General features: G+C 37.9%; 1 protein-coding gene across 1 annotated transcript in view; it reads right to left on the bottom strand.

The window, feature by feature from the left end:
- SVEP1 (sushi, von Willebrand factor type A, EGF and pentraxin domain containing 1) overlaps positions 1-11,878 on the bottom strand; it is a 116,980-nt gene extending 105,102 nt beyond the window's left edge. The window contains exons 1-3 of the mRNA XM_009895879.1: positions 11,816-11,878; positions 7,388-7,643; positions 5,998-6,174 (exon numbers count right to left, since the gene is read on the bottom strand). Coding sequence (XP_009894181.1) covers positions 5,998-6,174; positions 7,388-7,643; positions 11,816-11,878 — 496 coding nt within the window. The remainder of the gene's footprint in view (positions 1-5,997; positions 6,175-7,387; positions 7,644-11,815) is intronic.
- Positions 11,879-15,439: the final 3,561 nt, after the last annotated feature.

Raw genomic sequence — 15,439 nt, forward strand, 5'->3', positions numbered from 1 at the left:
CTACTGTGGTATCATGCAAGCTAACATTCACCTCTGTCAGAGTCATTCCTACCAAAAAAATCCGTCCTGACATGAAGAATTTACTGGCATCATGCTTCTCTATTGTTCGCTCCATTTTGAAAAATCTTATAGCATCCAAATCCTTTTTTACTCAGCCATTGCTTTGCTTCCTATAGCAACAAGCAGGAGAATCTCTACCTGAATTTCCAAAAGCAAAGCAGGAAATACTGGGCTTCATGGCACAAATTTTTGAGAAAGCAGATTTCAGTGTAAAAAATCTAAAAGCCACTTTCTTCAGTCTTTATGCAAACAATAATTATAAATGTTTTTACTTTGGTTTTTTTTTCAGTCTTAAAAAGATTTTTAAAAGATAATTAGCTTACTAAACTTCCATTTCCCTGTCTATAGCACTTGCTTCCAGTATATACCTTCTTCATCCACCTGTCTTCCTGTACCCTCAGTGGAAAACCAGATTGATTTACATTTCTCTTGTACTTAACCATCACGATGTTATGATACCCTCACTAGAAAAAAACACTCATTTACATTTCTTTTGTATTTAATCATCACGATGTTATGCTCAAATTGTTACCCATAAAGAGTCAAACAAGATTTATAAGAAAAAGAAAAAATACACAGACTGACAATGAGGAATGTTTTTGCCAGTATTAATTAGGCATCAATTCACTGTTGCTTAGTCATGGTATTTTGCATCCTTCCTCTTGGTTTAGATCCCTGCTATCTTGTTTTCTCTTTTCCTTTCATGACAGCTAGTCATTTTAACACAGTATATTTACAACAGAACCTCTGTGTATTATCACAGACAAAAAGCCACTGAAGAGAGGCTGTAACAGAAGAAGACTCCACATGGGAGAAACACGTTTTAAAATTAATAAATTAAAAATAAAAGAGTAAAGTATACAAAGGTATCTCATGCTCCAAAAGGGTTACAGAAAAGGGTTCATGACTAGATAGATACCTGTTAAGCAAAAGAGGAGTCTCACTGACAGGCAGGTGCTGTCCACAGAGCAAGGACTCTCCAGTCACGCATTTCTGTCTCTACAGTAGATGAGTCCACATCCAAGTCTCTCCAAACTGATCAGGTTTTGTAAGCATTAATTAATGCTTCATTAAGCATGTACATCCCAACTTCCTTGCTCAGTTGTAATCCAAGTTTTTCTAACTCATCTTGTTTGAAACTTTTATTTGCTTTATTCTTTTTTGGTTTTTGAGATTTGCAGGTTTATGTGGCACAAGGTAACACACTAGCAGCCATTTGACATTTTCCTCACGGAGATGCTCCATTTTCAATCTGCCAGTTTTCAATGGCTGCAGGTCTCAGGAGAAGCTTTCTTTTAGTGACAGCTAAGCTAGAACTGAAGAGCATTTTTCTGATTTAGAAATTAACAACATTAGAACTGAAAAGCATTATTCTGATTTAGAAATTAAAAACAAAGGAGTGAAGCGTAACTAAAACAAACTCTTGTTCAGTTTTAAGATGAGTTTCAATAGATGAAAACATGAAATGGCACTGCCTTGTGGGAAAGCAAAAAAATAAGTTTAAGAGGTTGAAAATTTGCAGTTCTGCAAACTAATCAAACCTTCAGATTCAATAGATTTTACTGTGGCTGGAGACATTTTGTACACACTCTTTTTCACACTCCCTTTCTTGCTTCCCTCCCTGTCTGTCAATTACTAGTGGGATCTCAGAGTGCTGCTGGTGGTTCTTCTCTGGATCCAAGACCGGCACCCGCTGAAGAGTATAGTTTATGTTATGGTATGTGACTCTGGATGCCTTGGGGCTTGGAGGGATCTTGCAAATTTAGTGACAATTTCCACGTACAGTATGACAAGTTCAAGATGGTTCGCAAATCTTCATTAAGCCACTATGTCTTACAGGGTAGCTAAAGAAACACCTCCCAAAAAGGAATATTGAGAAAGGGTACCCAGCTTCCAGGGGGGTAGAACCTCCTGTCAAAAGGAAGGGAAGCAGGACACAACATAGCAGAAGAGATTTCTTTGACGAAGCCATTGGAATCACCACTGGAATTAAAGTTCTCCCTGTCTGACTAAGAAAAGAACTGCTAGTAATATATTAAACACAAAAATATTTTTTTTTTTCTAAGTAGAAAGCTATCCAAGTCATGAACATCAGGTTTTGTTTTGCATTCTCAACAGGAACAACCCTGAAAATCTCATGGAAAAAAATGCTTAGCTGAAAATTTAGTCCAAAATCCAAGAAACCACAAAATGCAAATCTCCCCTGCCTTGCTGGACCTACCTTTCCTCAAAGTTTAAAGTCTTTTCAGTGAATGTGTTCTGAATTAAAATTTGTAAAAAAAAAAAAAAAAGTAAAAGTTTTCACATAATTTCAGATTTCATTGGAAAGGCTCTTTACAGATCTAATCCATGTGCTGCTTTGTAGGCAAAACTGTTGCCCCAGTGGCTGTACAGGTAACTGATATGCTGCATACTCCTAAATCAAAGCCAAGGCAACCTATTGAATATCCATACATATGGTGAAATTCTACACTTCAATAATTGTATCAAAGTAGTGGACCAAAAATAAACAAAAGAAGGAATAACTAGCATTGACTACCAGTATTTCATTTGCTAGTTCTGCCCTGCCAACTGCACACCATCTTCATGGATACCTTGTGCTGCAAGAAAAGGGTCCACATGTTCGATAAAAGAAAGTATTGGTTGTAAGACAAGAGTTTCCTGTCCTCCCCAATAACTGTGGTTCTGCTTAGGAGGTAACTGATGAGATGAACATGACAGGTATCACCCTTTTTTGGCGTCATCATGAATCTAAAAGCTCATCTAACCTAAGATACCAGTTAAAAAAGCACTTTCTCAGGAGAGTCTTGCTGAAAAAAATGGGTGAAAAGTCTGTGTTAAAGACATATTCCCTAACTTCCTAAGATAGAGGAGAAGATACAAACCGAGACTGGGCATTTGTTTTCCTTTTCCATGGAACAAGCAGTTGACTTGACAACCCAACTTTTTATTGGTGGAATGGAAGACATAGTCATATAGCGGAAATCACAGATTCGTTTTTGCCGACCTCTTCATTTTTGTTTGGTTGACTCTAGTTTGAAACTCAACATTTGTAATCAAGGAAAGGAAGGAGAAAAAAAAGTGAAGCGTTATTGAAGAGGAGGTGTTTATGTACTCTACAGTCCTTGGGATTGGTTATGATACTGCCTCTATTCCTCCTCCTTCCCCCTTTCTTTGTCACAATTGTCATGAATGTCTCTGGCTGCATGAGGCTGCTAGTGTGGGCCAAGAAGCTTTTGTTTGGTTTGCTTTTTAAAGTACAGAACAGTCAGTCTGTTCTTCTTTCTGTGGCACATCATCAACAATATTACAAAGAACAGGAGGGGGACACTGAAGCCAATTTCTGCTATTCAGCACAAAGCATGCGGCTCCTATTTTATTTTATGGAAGCTTTCTAGAGAGTGTTTTCAGGTAATTAGGAAGGTAAAGAACTGTTACAATTTTCACATAGTTATTCTGATGCCTCACATTTAAAACCATAAACAACAGTAAGGCGGTATAATGCATAAGCACAAGAACATACAGAAAATAAGCACAGAAAATAACTAAAATAGCAAAAAGAACAGATACTTTGCAGAATAACAATCTCCCATCTTAATGAAAGCTTTTTAAAAAACCCCCTTAGTGTATTAAGTAAACACAGGCTAGTAGAGTATCTGCAAGTTTAACCAATCAAAAGCTAAAAGTAGTCCAATTAAAACTGTCACTGTAAACTTGCCAAAAGTCCTCCTGCACATTATACAGTGAAGAAAAGTTAAGATGCATTCTTAAGATTCCTTATGCTTTATAAATCCACAGCCATGCTCAGCTGGGAAACATTAAAAAAAAGGTTGGAATCCTCTTCAGAATAAATGATTTCAAAATAGCTGGTTTTCCTTTAAAGAACACATGTTGCCTTTTGTTTCTGTCTGTCTTAAAGAAGAACACAATAGTTGAACAGAGCAGACATATTTTAAAGAGCAGGCTTGAGTTACTCAGGTCAAATTTTCCCTCAAATACATGTTGCATCTTCAATTATCTTCACATATATAGCAGATGGCCGCAATCATCAGCTTATTTGCAGTGTATCTAACACCAACCCCTTAAAAAACTTATTTTACAAGCACCTGCTGATGATGTCAAAACAAAACTTTCTTTTGCAGCTGTAAAGTACCCACTTAAAGAAATGGACTTTTATCATTTTTGGTGGCACTTAAAAGGTATGCTCACCCCATCAAAAGATCCCTTCATGTAGAAAGTGTAACTCTAAAATGATAGGCTCACTATCTTTAGGAATAGATCAAAACAATATTTAATGATAGAAGCTATTGATAGAGGCAGAAATGCTACATTTATTTTGTTCAATAGGTTACTAGGGCACTCAAGATGGAGGAAGTTGACTTGAATTACGAAAGAAAATTAAGATGAAAATTTGATTTTGTCTGAAACAAATTAGAATTACAACTGAAAATAAGCAAAATGGAATAGTGTATCTTCGTTTAGAGTTGAGCACACAAGTAACCTGCACTTACATAAAATAGGATTCTGATCCAATGTGCAGGTGCTGACATTGACTCTAACTACATTCCTCTATTCATGTTGCACTCAAAACCCAATGAATTCCTGCTTACCTACTTCTATTAATACAGAACAAAGGAAAGATATTGCAGAGGCACAAGGTGAATTACAAGATGATAACTGGCAGGGAATATAATACAACTGATCAACTTCCAACACAAACACTGGGGTATCTTAGTCCTTTCTTGCACTGGTGACAGACAAGACCCTTCCCCCATCATGTGCTTATGTATAGTCTGGATCCCTCTGTGTATCCTTATAAACCTCCTTGTGCAGGCATATAGTCATCACAGTCACCGTTAAACCTTTTCCTGAAGGAGTTCTTTAGCTTCTAGTCACAAACCTGCCTGGGCCTATTCTCTGAACAGAACTACCAACTCTCACAAGTTGTATCAAGAGACTTTCTACATGTAATAAAAATCACATTTAAAAAAGCAGCATGACCCTAATACAACCATGATCCGTACATCCACCCTGCTTAGTCACATCTCATGAGGAAACATCTCATGAGAACTGTGATATGCAGAATGTAAGTGAGATTATGAGAACACAAATGAGATCAATATAAATACTGCATTTTGTTTCTAGTTGAGCAACATTTGATAAGTACTCCTTTTGTCCAGCTGACAAAACAAATACAACAGTCAGATATGCTCTGACAGTTTTGAAACTTTTGTCCTAGAAAAATCAAGGGAGTTGGATAAAACCTGCATACCTTCTCTGAAAATAAAGAACCGTAAATTGCTGTTATTTCAACTGTAGACTTTGAATGCCTTCTAGTAAAGGACTTGTCCAAAAAACAGTAACAACAATCTTAACAGAATGTGATGACAAGTTTCTGTTTAATGACTCAAATGCCTACTTCCTCTTTCGTAACTGAAAGTCAACATGAAAGAATTAAAAAACATTTAATTGACTGTAAGTTTTGCCAAGGATTTATCCTGCAAAGATCCAAATATACAGCCCCTCTCCAAAATGAGACGTTTATGAAAGTTCAAAAAGTGATCCGCAAAATTCACAAAGAAAAAATTTACTAAGAGCACCCGAGTGCAAGAGACATCACCTCAGAGTTGGTGAACTCTAGTCACAAATTGTTGGTGAGCTGTGTTTTAGGGAAGTTTTACTGTGTCAGAACATTTGCCGTATTCTTACCTCTTTCCTGTGCATGTCTTTGGGCTGCTGCTGGAGACGAGGTACGAGATGAGTTTGACTGCTAGAGCTATTCTATGTCTTCAGCAAGAGACAGTTTTCCAACAGCCTCAAATGCATTCTGATCCAGGTTCACAGCCATAATCCCAAATATACCTTTCTGCTCTCAACTAGATTAGCCATGTATTCAGGGCATACAGAGAAACCCAAACACTGAGACATGAGACTCACCTGTGCATTCATGTTGTAGTCCTTTCCCATAGTATCCTTTTTCACAGATGCACTCAAACTGGCCAGTGTGAGTGCCACATTTGCAGCTTGCCATGATGTCACAGCAGTTTTCATTTCCCTCACACAGATATGAACAGTGTGATATATCTTCTTGGATATAGCTGCCAGAGGGCAGGTCTGAAATGGTACCAATTTATTAACAAAAAAAAATCCAAACAAAAGTCTCCCCACAGCCTCACATTCTGTCATTACTGAAATGTTTCTTAAAAACTACTGCATTTCTAAGCAGTAGTGATGACAGCATGAAGCTGAGCCTTGCTACACTCAAAATGTAAATAAAAAAAAGGTGTTCTTATTCTGGAAAAAGGTTCACTGAAATCCATGGTGCAAAGATCCTCAAATTTTCTCATTTGGCTTCATTTGAGTCTAATGCTGCCAGAATGCAGTCTCACTCCCAACAGAAGCTGCTGAGACAGCTTTTCCCAGCTTTGGTAGATGCCATCTTTGGCATCAGGAGAGCATTTGGTCACAGCATGTATAACCAGTTGGTCATATTAAAAAAAAATCTTTACTTTGGCACATTCACGTAAACCAATTAAACCTTACCTGGAACAACCAGAATGACAGTTTATATAGAAGTAACATGTTTTTAAAAATTAAATGTAGCAAATAAATGCTAATGGCTAGTCTGATGCATGTTCTAAGCCTCAATCAAGAAGCACTGGCTTACAAACGAAGGTCTAGTAGTCTGTTCTCACTTGCTAGTCTAAACTTGCTCTGTTTTTCAGGATGAACTTTTTATTAAGAATACAGTGGATTAAAAAAGGATAAAACCACAGTTCAAACTCTCTCTCCACCCCTTGCTCTTTCCAGTTTTACTGTATGTAGAAGGTCATAAACATAAATTGTATTTACTCTTATACACAGTGATTTAAATCAGTTCTGAACAGGCTAGCTCTTGTTGCCGTGTAAAAAACCAACAGGTATTAAAGCTAGTCCTAAGGTGTGTACCAGGTGCCACTTTTGGACAACTGTTATCTGACTTGAAGGTTAATCTATTCAAGCAAAAGTTACACTGAGCCAAGACCATAGCATGTTCTTCACAGACAAAATGAAGAGCTGAATGGATGTAAGTATGTATATACCAAGGAGGCGAGTTTGGCTCACATTTCGTTGATGATGAGTTAATCAAACAAACAGTTTATCCTCTTACCTGAGGAACAAACACCTCTGCTAGAAAGTAAGAGGAAAAATAAAAATAAAAATAAATAATAAAAAAAATAAAATAAAGGAATCAACACTACATGAAATGTAATTGCAAGACAGCTCTGGATCTTTCTATTCAGACCTCTCTGCTCTCTGTAGACTTTTGAGGTTAGTACATTAATACCTTCATGAAGAGCCCTGCGTGCCAAAGCTTCAAACTCAGTAAAACTGTGAAGAAGGTAACAGTGATCTTCTTTTGGATGGGATGCCATGTCATTCAGTTCTCGGATATTCCCCTGCCATATCCCAAAGGTGAAGATCTCCACTCCAAATTCACGCAAGGATGCTGCAATGGGTCTTGGGTCTCCCCCATTGGAATATCCATCAGTAATGAGAAATATCACCTTTGTGGCATTTCCACGGGCATGCCGTAATATTTGCTGGAAAAGAAAATGAAATTGCACATGTCAGCAAAGAGTTAGCAGGGTCAATCTGTACAACTTCCTCCATGATATGGCTCCTTTTATTTGAATTATACAGCTAGATTAAGCCCTTGCAAGACCACTCACTATAATGAAAATCAACCATCTGCAAGTAGAGCCTGTGGTTAGACAAGGCCAAACACTGATTCACACTTCAGATGGTCACAGTCTGCACAATCACAGAAATCATGACATGATCTGAAATAAAGACACTTTTCACACTGTCTGATAAAGCCACCCATGCATCAGGCAGCAATGATCCTGACCAGCGCTTTAGCAGCTTCGTTCAGAGTGCAGTTTGAATAGGTACTACAAACATAGAAAATACAGTGCATGACCCAGGGTACCAAAGTTCAGATGCTGCCAACTGTCTCAGTTGCATGGCAGTTATGTAGATGCATATCAGCTTTCAGTTTGGTCCATGTTGCTTTTCCATTCAGCACATGAACACCATTCGATTCCAAACTTTATCATTCAGGTAGGTGAAAAACTCACCAAACGTCACCATGAAAATGTGCTGCAAATGTCCTGGAAATGTGGCACACACATTCTCATGGCTTTCAGTATGTAATTTATGGGCAAATCCTCTACAGTTTGTAAGGGGTAACAAAGAACAAAAGGTATTTTATTAGGGAACATTTTGCTGAAAAAAATCCACAGATCTATTGAAAAAATTGTTAGTCTTCTCCCAACAACCATTTGGATTGTTGTTTATTTCAATCCCAGCATAGCATTCCTCATTTGTCCCTGCTGAATAGCACTTTTCTGCCTTAGAACAGTTTGCCACGATCACTTTAGCTTGTCCATCAAGGCCTCAAAAACTGCCTGTAGTTCCTTCTACCCTGCTGCCACCTGCAGATTTAAGGATCATTCCTTCTAATACTTGACACACAGAATTTCTGACAATACTCAGTAGTGCCTGGGTGAGGGTATGCCCCACAGATTCCTGCCCATGTCTTCCTTCCAGTCTGACAGTGCACTAATGCTAATTACTCTCCAAGTATGCTTGCTTTTGGACGACAGGCAGAGAACCTGGAAAATGCGATGTTAATGTGCTATGGACTAGAAACTACCCTATGGAGCAGCATAATTAGCCACCGTCTGTCAGAGTGTGAGTAAATATGGGACCACCACCAATCTCCTCTTGGTGGACAGGTGCTGTCTGCAGTCCTAAGGCAAGGGATTGTGACGGTGTACTTTCTCCTTTCCCTGTGAAGTTAAGTAGAAGGAATTAGATGCAGATTTTCAACTTGATAGTATGCAAATTACTACCACGTTTATTTCAATAATTTTACAATGCTACAACAGACTACATTTGACAGACCTTTGAATGATACTCCAAAAATCATGTCATTGTATGATGAGTAGTAAATGTATTTAAGCCACCCTTAACAAACATGAATTCCAAAAACTGAGATGAACTGAGTTGAGTAGTTTTATTACAAAATCTTAAAGTAAGACTTGCAAAGTAAAATTATTTGGCTTTCAGCTTAATCAAAAGCTTACAAGTAAGGCCAGTCCAAAGAACCTGAAGAAATTTCATAACCTTTCTCAGTAAGCCAGGCCATATTTCAGGACAATTTGATTTTCATTTGGCAATTTGTTGATTTCAGGTAGATACTAAACAAAATCAAGCACACACACCATAAATCAAAGCACACTGGCACCGTAGTCTGAAAGACTGCCAAGCAATGTGTTGCTTTTGGGCTTGATTTTATTACTACTTGTATGCAAAACCCAAAGGGAGTGAAACCAAATTCTCTTGCAGACACAAATACTCTTTGTAAACCAAACCTATTGTTCCTCATGTTGCTTACACCATAAGTGGAAAACCAGAATGAAGTGAAAAAACAGAATGATGCGGAAAACTAGAAAGAAAAGAATGAGGAAGATAAAGACAAGGCAAAGGACAATATGAAGACAGTAGGAAGAAATACAAATGCCTCATTTCAAAATGCATTCTGAAATGGATGCTCTAAGACAAGTGGTATTACAGGCAGAGAGGGTAGTGCTATTTATGATTAATGCATATAATTAACATATTTAGCATTAACTCTGCTATTTTAAAATTGAATGTAAGCAACTTAAACTTCTATCCAACTTCTTAAGTATTCAGGCTGAAATTTTCCACACAGGATGTTTGTCTCAAGCTGTTTCAGTGAAAATGGCTTATTTCGAAAAACATGATGAGGAAAAACATATGTTCCATCCATACTTATCTGTTTTTTGCAACCATAGCACCTTTGTGCTTTGCAGAAGGAACTTCCAATCTGCAAATCACATTTATAATAAAGGTGGAAAAATAGGCCCCAAATATATGCAAACTGTGGAACTTAGGTAACCGACAAAGAAACCACAACTTGCACAGGGTTAAGAGACATAATGGAGATTGTCAGTGTAATTCTCTGGAGATCCCACCTGCACGCAGTTTGCTCTGGCAGAATGAGACTTCAATTCATGATTATGTCACAATGTGTACAGAAGAGGGAACAAAGGTTTATTTTGGCAGGATGTGGCTTTGCAACATCAGTAATATCCTTTCAGCACTGTTTCCCTCTGTGCGTAGCACAAAGCTGCACAAACTTTGCAGATGAAGGTAGTGGATGGCATTAAGCATTGCCCTACTTTTTACACAAGTGATACTCACAATAGTTAGCAATCAAACCTCTGTATTTTCCCCAAATACAGGGACATGTCTGCATGGCCAATGAACAAACTAGCTTGAGCCCCAGTAGTCTAGCCAGGACAACATGGATCTCAGAAAGGACTATTTAATTCTGATTAGTAAGTTAGCAGGGATTTACAGTTTACAAAACTAGACTGCTACCAATGCCCTCTGAAACTGCTGTGCAGAGTATACCAACCCTCCATGTCTTTCCAAGAAGGGTTCCCTGGCTGTTGGTCCTGTGAACAAAAGCTTACCAAGCCCTCTTAAAAAACACAGGTCGTCAATTACAGTAAGTGAGAAGCATCAGGAAAAGACCATTTTTTTGAGGGGCAGATATCCCTTAGCTACACAAGCGGAGATAAGGCAAGCGGCCAAAAGCTTTTCTGTCCTCTGCATCTGAAAGGGTCAACCTCCTCTTTGGGGCAGCACTTCTGTCACACACAGGCGCATATTGAGCTAACAGGTAAAAGAGCACAAAGCTGTCTTCCTGCTACCTGACAGACTCTAATATTCAGGCACCAATGGATCTGAGTAGAGAAGCAGACAGACGAACAGCCAGGATTGCTACATATTGCCCCCAGAAATCAAAACAAAACAATGCCACTGAACAGCTTGGCCCTCACGTCTTGCAGCTGTAACTAAACACAGAATCCCTGCTGTATAACAGCAGAGGAAAAGAACAAGGGAACGAAAGAAACATTCAACCTTTGAGGTGGAGGGGGGAAGAGACACAAGTCTATTTTAAAATCATCTGTGTATGCCTGGTAGTCCAGTTAGTGTTTTGTTTCTTTCTGTGAAAGCACAGTGACATGAGGGATAGGCCACCACCCAGAGCTGCTGACAGTCCCAGTTACAGTCTGCATTGCTCTGCCTCTTCTCTCCAATATTTATGTGGCATTTCACATAATTTTTATTTCCTTTAACCCTGTTTCACATTCTGCTATTCCAAGACACCTCTCTCCTTCCCTCTCCAGAAAGTCCTTCTGAAAGCTGTTTTTTCCCCAACAGAAATTTCGTATCTTTTAAAACATTTGTTCACTTAACCCCTAAACATGTAAGCACAGAGGTGGTTCCATATATTTAGCCAGTCCCCACTAACTACATGGACTGTATCTATGTAAAGATTACTTTTTTTCATAGCAAGGCTCTGCAGTCATCTCATAAATTGTCAGGTTCTTCAATAAATAAAGCTTAAAAGCCCACTAAACAGTACTCAAAAGTTAAAATAATCCTGATAACCTGTTTCTTTGGTATGAATACCCACATCTGCTTCTGATTTCACCATCAAATGAAACTAAGGACCAGCCATAACTCAAAACAAGGTGCTGAATGACCTGTTTAATTGAGAACACAATCCATTTGGTCACTACTATAAATTAATAATCAGGAATAAGTACAAACAAAACAAAACCATTAATGCTCTTCATGATTGCAAAGAAATGCAGGGGGCCACTAGAAATACCTCGTCTTTGACCGTTTCAGTACCTACTTTCTTGTCTACACTTCTTTCACAAAAGTGATACATCAGTCGGTTTGAGCAATCCTTCCAGATCTTAAACAAAACATTCTTTTCACATTAGCGAAAAGTTATTACCATCTGTATTGTATTCAGTCTCTGTTCAGTGTGTACAAATATCTGGCAGACTCACCATTTTCTTTGTGCCAATAATAATTCTTAAGAATTAAAAAATGGAGTCTTGTGCAACAAAAAAGTTGTACAAAATCCTCCTCAAGAAATTCACTACTGCAAGGCAAAATGAAATCCTATCAGTATCAGAAAAACAGCTAAACGTCTAACTTCTGTGTTTTTAATATTAATATAGAATTTGTAATATAAAATCAAGGGATGAATAGCATCCAAGACCAAAGACTTCTTCAGCCATTTGACAGCCACAGCAATGACAATATCAAAGGTTCTTTGTTACTTCCTTGATTACATGTCCTGCATCTAATCCATAAACATTTGATCTTGTGCCTAATCTCTGTCCTTACTCAGTGTTATGCTTTGAAAGAAGATTTTGACCATACCGAATTGGCTATTAATATATCTGTCTAAAGGGAAACAAACTGAAATGGGTTAATCTGTCTCACTTTACAAACTAAGCCTTAGATAACATCAGACAGCCCCAGGATACTTGCCAGGAGAAGCTTGCCTTAAAAGGTTTAAGTTGGAACCCAGCTTTCAAAATAACATTATCCACACATTCATCACAAAAATTACACTGCTACTTGTATACCTTGTAGGGAATACACTACCTAAGGGCTACAAAGGGAATGTTATTTTTCATAGGTCGGGTAAAACCATCACTGCACCTTAGAAGTGAAACAGAAAGCCCTCCATTAAAGAGCCATACAGCTCTGCTATAACAGTAGACCACTTACACTGAATTTGTTGTCACCTTAGGAATTTCATAAGATCTACACACCATGGGATGAGTTCTGAATAGAACAAGATGATTCTTTTTCCCAGAGGATCACTCATTCCCTATAAAATAAATATTTCCCATTTTCATAATATTACAGAATTAATAGAACTATATATTATGCAAATATTAAATTTAAATTAAAATGAATAAATTATACTTTATTACAGAAAACACTGCACAGATATGACCTATATATTCAGCAGAATATTAAAACACTATGTCTTCATTTCTCACGGATGGCTTCAGAAGGGGATCTGCATGTCATTAACAAAGAGAAATGGCAATGCTAAATCCTTCTGCGAAGCTCACCCTTTGTTTCAAGGTTCCTCTGCTTTCATCCTTCCTGCAGGTAAAAAAGTCCAAATATGGCAGGAAATTTTATGTAAATACATATTCTGGAAAGCAAAAAAAAATCAGGACTGGGATCAACAATAGCTTTTGGTGGAGCTGAGGCATCTTATCACTGAAACCTGAGCAATCCTAAGGAAGTTGGTGATCTCACATGAATAATGCAAAGCTAGGGGCTGACAAATACTGTTCCCCTTAATCATGATACAAATGTTGTTATTCCTCTACATAAAAGAGCTCGTTACACCTGCTCTGCCCCTTCTCTAACCAGCAACCTTTTCTTTTTGTCATTGAACACTCCTACTTTCACTGCTCCACTCAAATAAATCTTACTCCCTCTTTCAGTTTTATTGCCCCTTTCAGGAGAGGAACTAAAAGACATTCCACAGATAGAGGTTTTGGTTTCCAATTGTTACCTTTCACTACCTTCTTCTGCACCGCTACACAAGCTCTAGAGAATGAGCTGTTACCTACACAGAAGAAATTAACTAATATAGAAGCTTTCTTTGAATATTCCCCTAGCAGGAAGTCTACTCATAATTCAGGGAAAAGATATATCTATAGGATTAATCTGGATATTTAAATAGCGCTACAAGTAATAGGCTGTTGAAGATAACAACTGAAAACAAATTAAAAAAAGAAAAAAAAAGTTATTTAAAATACAGTGATTTCATGCTGGTCTAGTCTTGTATTACAATGATTTTTACTTCAGCTAAATAATGTACGAGCTCTACCGATTATTTTTGCATCATTAATTTATGCAACAATGTCATCAAAATCATGTCATTAATCTATGCATGTATCTTTTCATCTTTCCTATTCTTCTCATCCCCTTCATCTTCAACCTTCATCTCTTCTTTCCACAGTGTCACCCTCTCTGCATGTAGTCATCTTCAACTTGTCTTTTATCGTTTTCCAACTTACATGTGTTTTTTGCATAATTTAGAATGAACTTTCAAATCTTCTGACAATATTAAAGTGCAAGAATCCTAACTAAGTTGGATTTTTTTGCTTAGCCAAGCAAAAAAATTTATGTATCAAGCATGTCTAAGTAACTGGCAGGTATGACCTCAGTAAGCCTCACAACTGAGTCAGACATCCTCACTGTTTGGATCAAAGCACACACGTAAAAAAGCCAGGCATGCTCATGGCGAGGAAATGTAAGGACATGTCATCTGAGGAAAGACTAACAGAAGTAGTATTGTTCAGCCTGGAGAAAAGAAGGCTTGAGATCTGTGTATATAAACTCTTATCCATGTATATAAATACTTAAGGCGGGGGGCGGGAGTTAGGAAGAGGGACCCAGACTCTTCTAATTGGTAGCATAAGGCAAGAGGCACAAACTGAAATACAGTTTGTATACAAACTGAAATACACTTAAACAGAGGAAACAACATTTTAACTAAAAGGGTGATCGACTATTGAAATAGGTTTCCCAGAGAGGCTGTAGGATTTCCATCCGTGGAGATACTCAAAACCCAACCAGATGGAGTCCTGAGCAATCTGGTCTTGTAGACTCCGCTCTGAGCCGGGGGGAATGGACTAGATGGGCTCCAGAGATCCCTTCCAACCACAATTCAGTGATTCTATGGCTTTGTGATATGGAAGGAACATACTTGACTTCCCATTCTTAGCATTTATTATTAACCTGACCTTTTCCCCTCTTTCTACAGCATGGATTCTGCCTGTAATGTGTGTGTTACATTTTCAATTCTTCAAGTACCACTGCACAGTTAAAAACTGCCATTTTAGGCATATTGTACGGTTTGAAAAATGAATAAACCATTCTTACTTCAGAGAGCAAAGCTATGCACTCCAAGTCTAAGGCAATCATCTTCACAGCATAAAGACTGTTTCTTTCTCCTACCAGCCCCCCTGAAAAAACCCCAAACCACCACTGCCTTTGCAATGACAAGAGCTATTTCACAGAATTTTTACCAATGCACTTGTTTCACACAAGTGCTAGGACTGTTGGATCTGGTGACTTGAAATTGGGTGGCTTGCAGTTTTGAGCTCTGAATTAGAATGAACAGAATGTACCTAGTTTCCAGGAAACAACTAACATACATATGTTTAATCTTCTACCATTCTGAGGTCTTCTAAATGGGACATTAGAAGACAAGGCATGTTATGTTCATAGCCATTTCCTCCGCTCTTGGTGCTATAGAACCTTTTAACAAGTTTATCAGGACTTTGAAAAGTTGCTGAAGGCCTTATATGCTGCTATGCTATATAATGCTATAGTTAAAACCTGTCTGGCTAATAGATCTCAGTTTGATTTGAAAAATGAAAAATCCTAGCTTTCTTCAGGC

Source organism: Charadrius vociferus, unplaced genomic scaffold (assembly GCF_000708025.1).
Source record: "Charadrius vociferus isolate BGI_N301 unplaced genomic scaffold, ASM70802v2 scaffold231, whole genome shotgun sequence".
NCBI lineage: Eukaryota > Metazoa > Chordata > Aves > Charadriiformes > Charadriidae > Charadrius > Charadrius vociferus.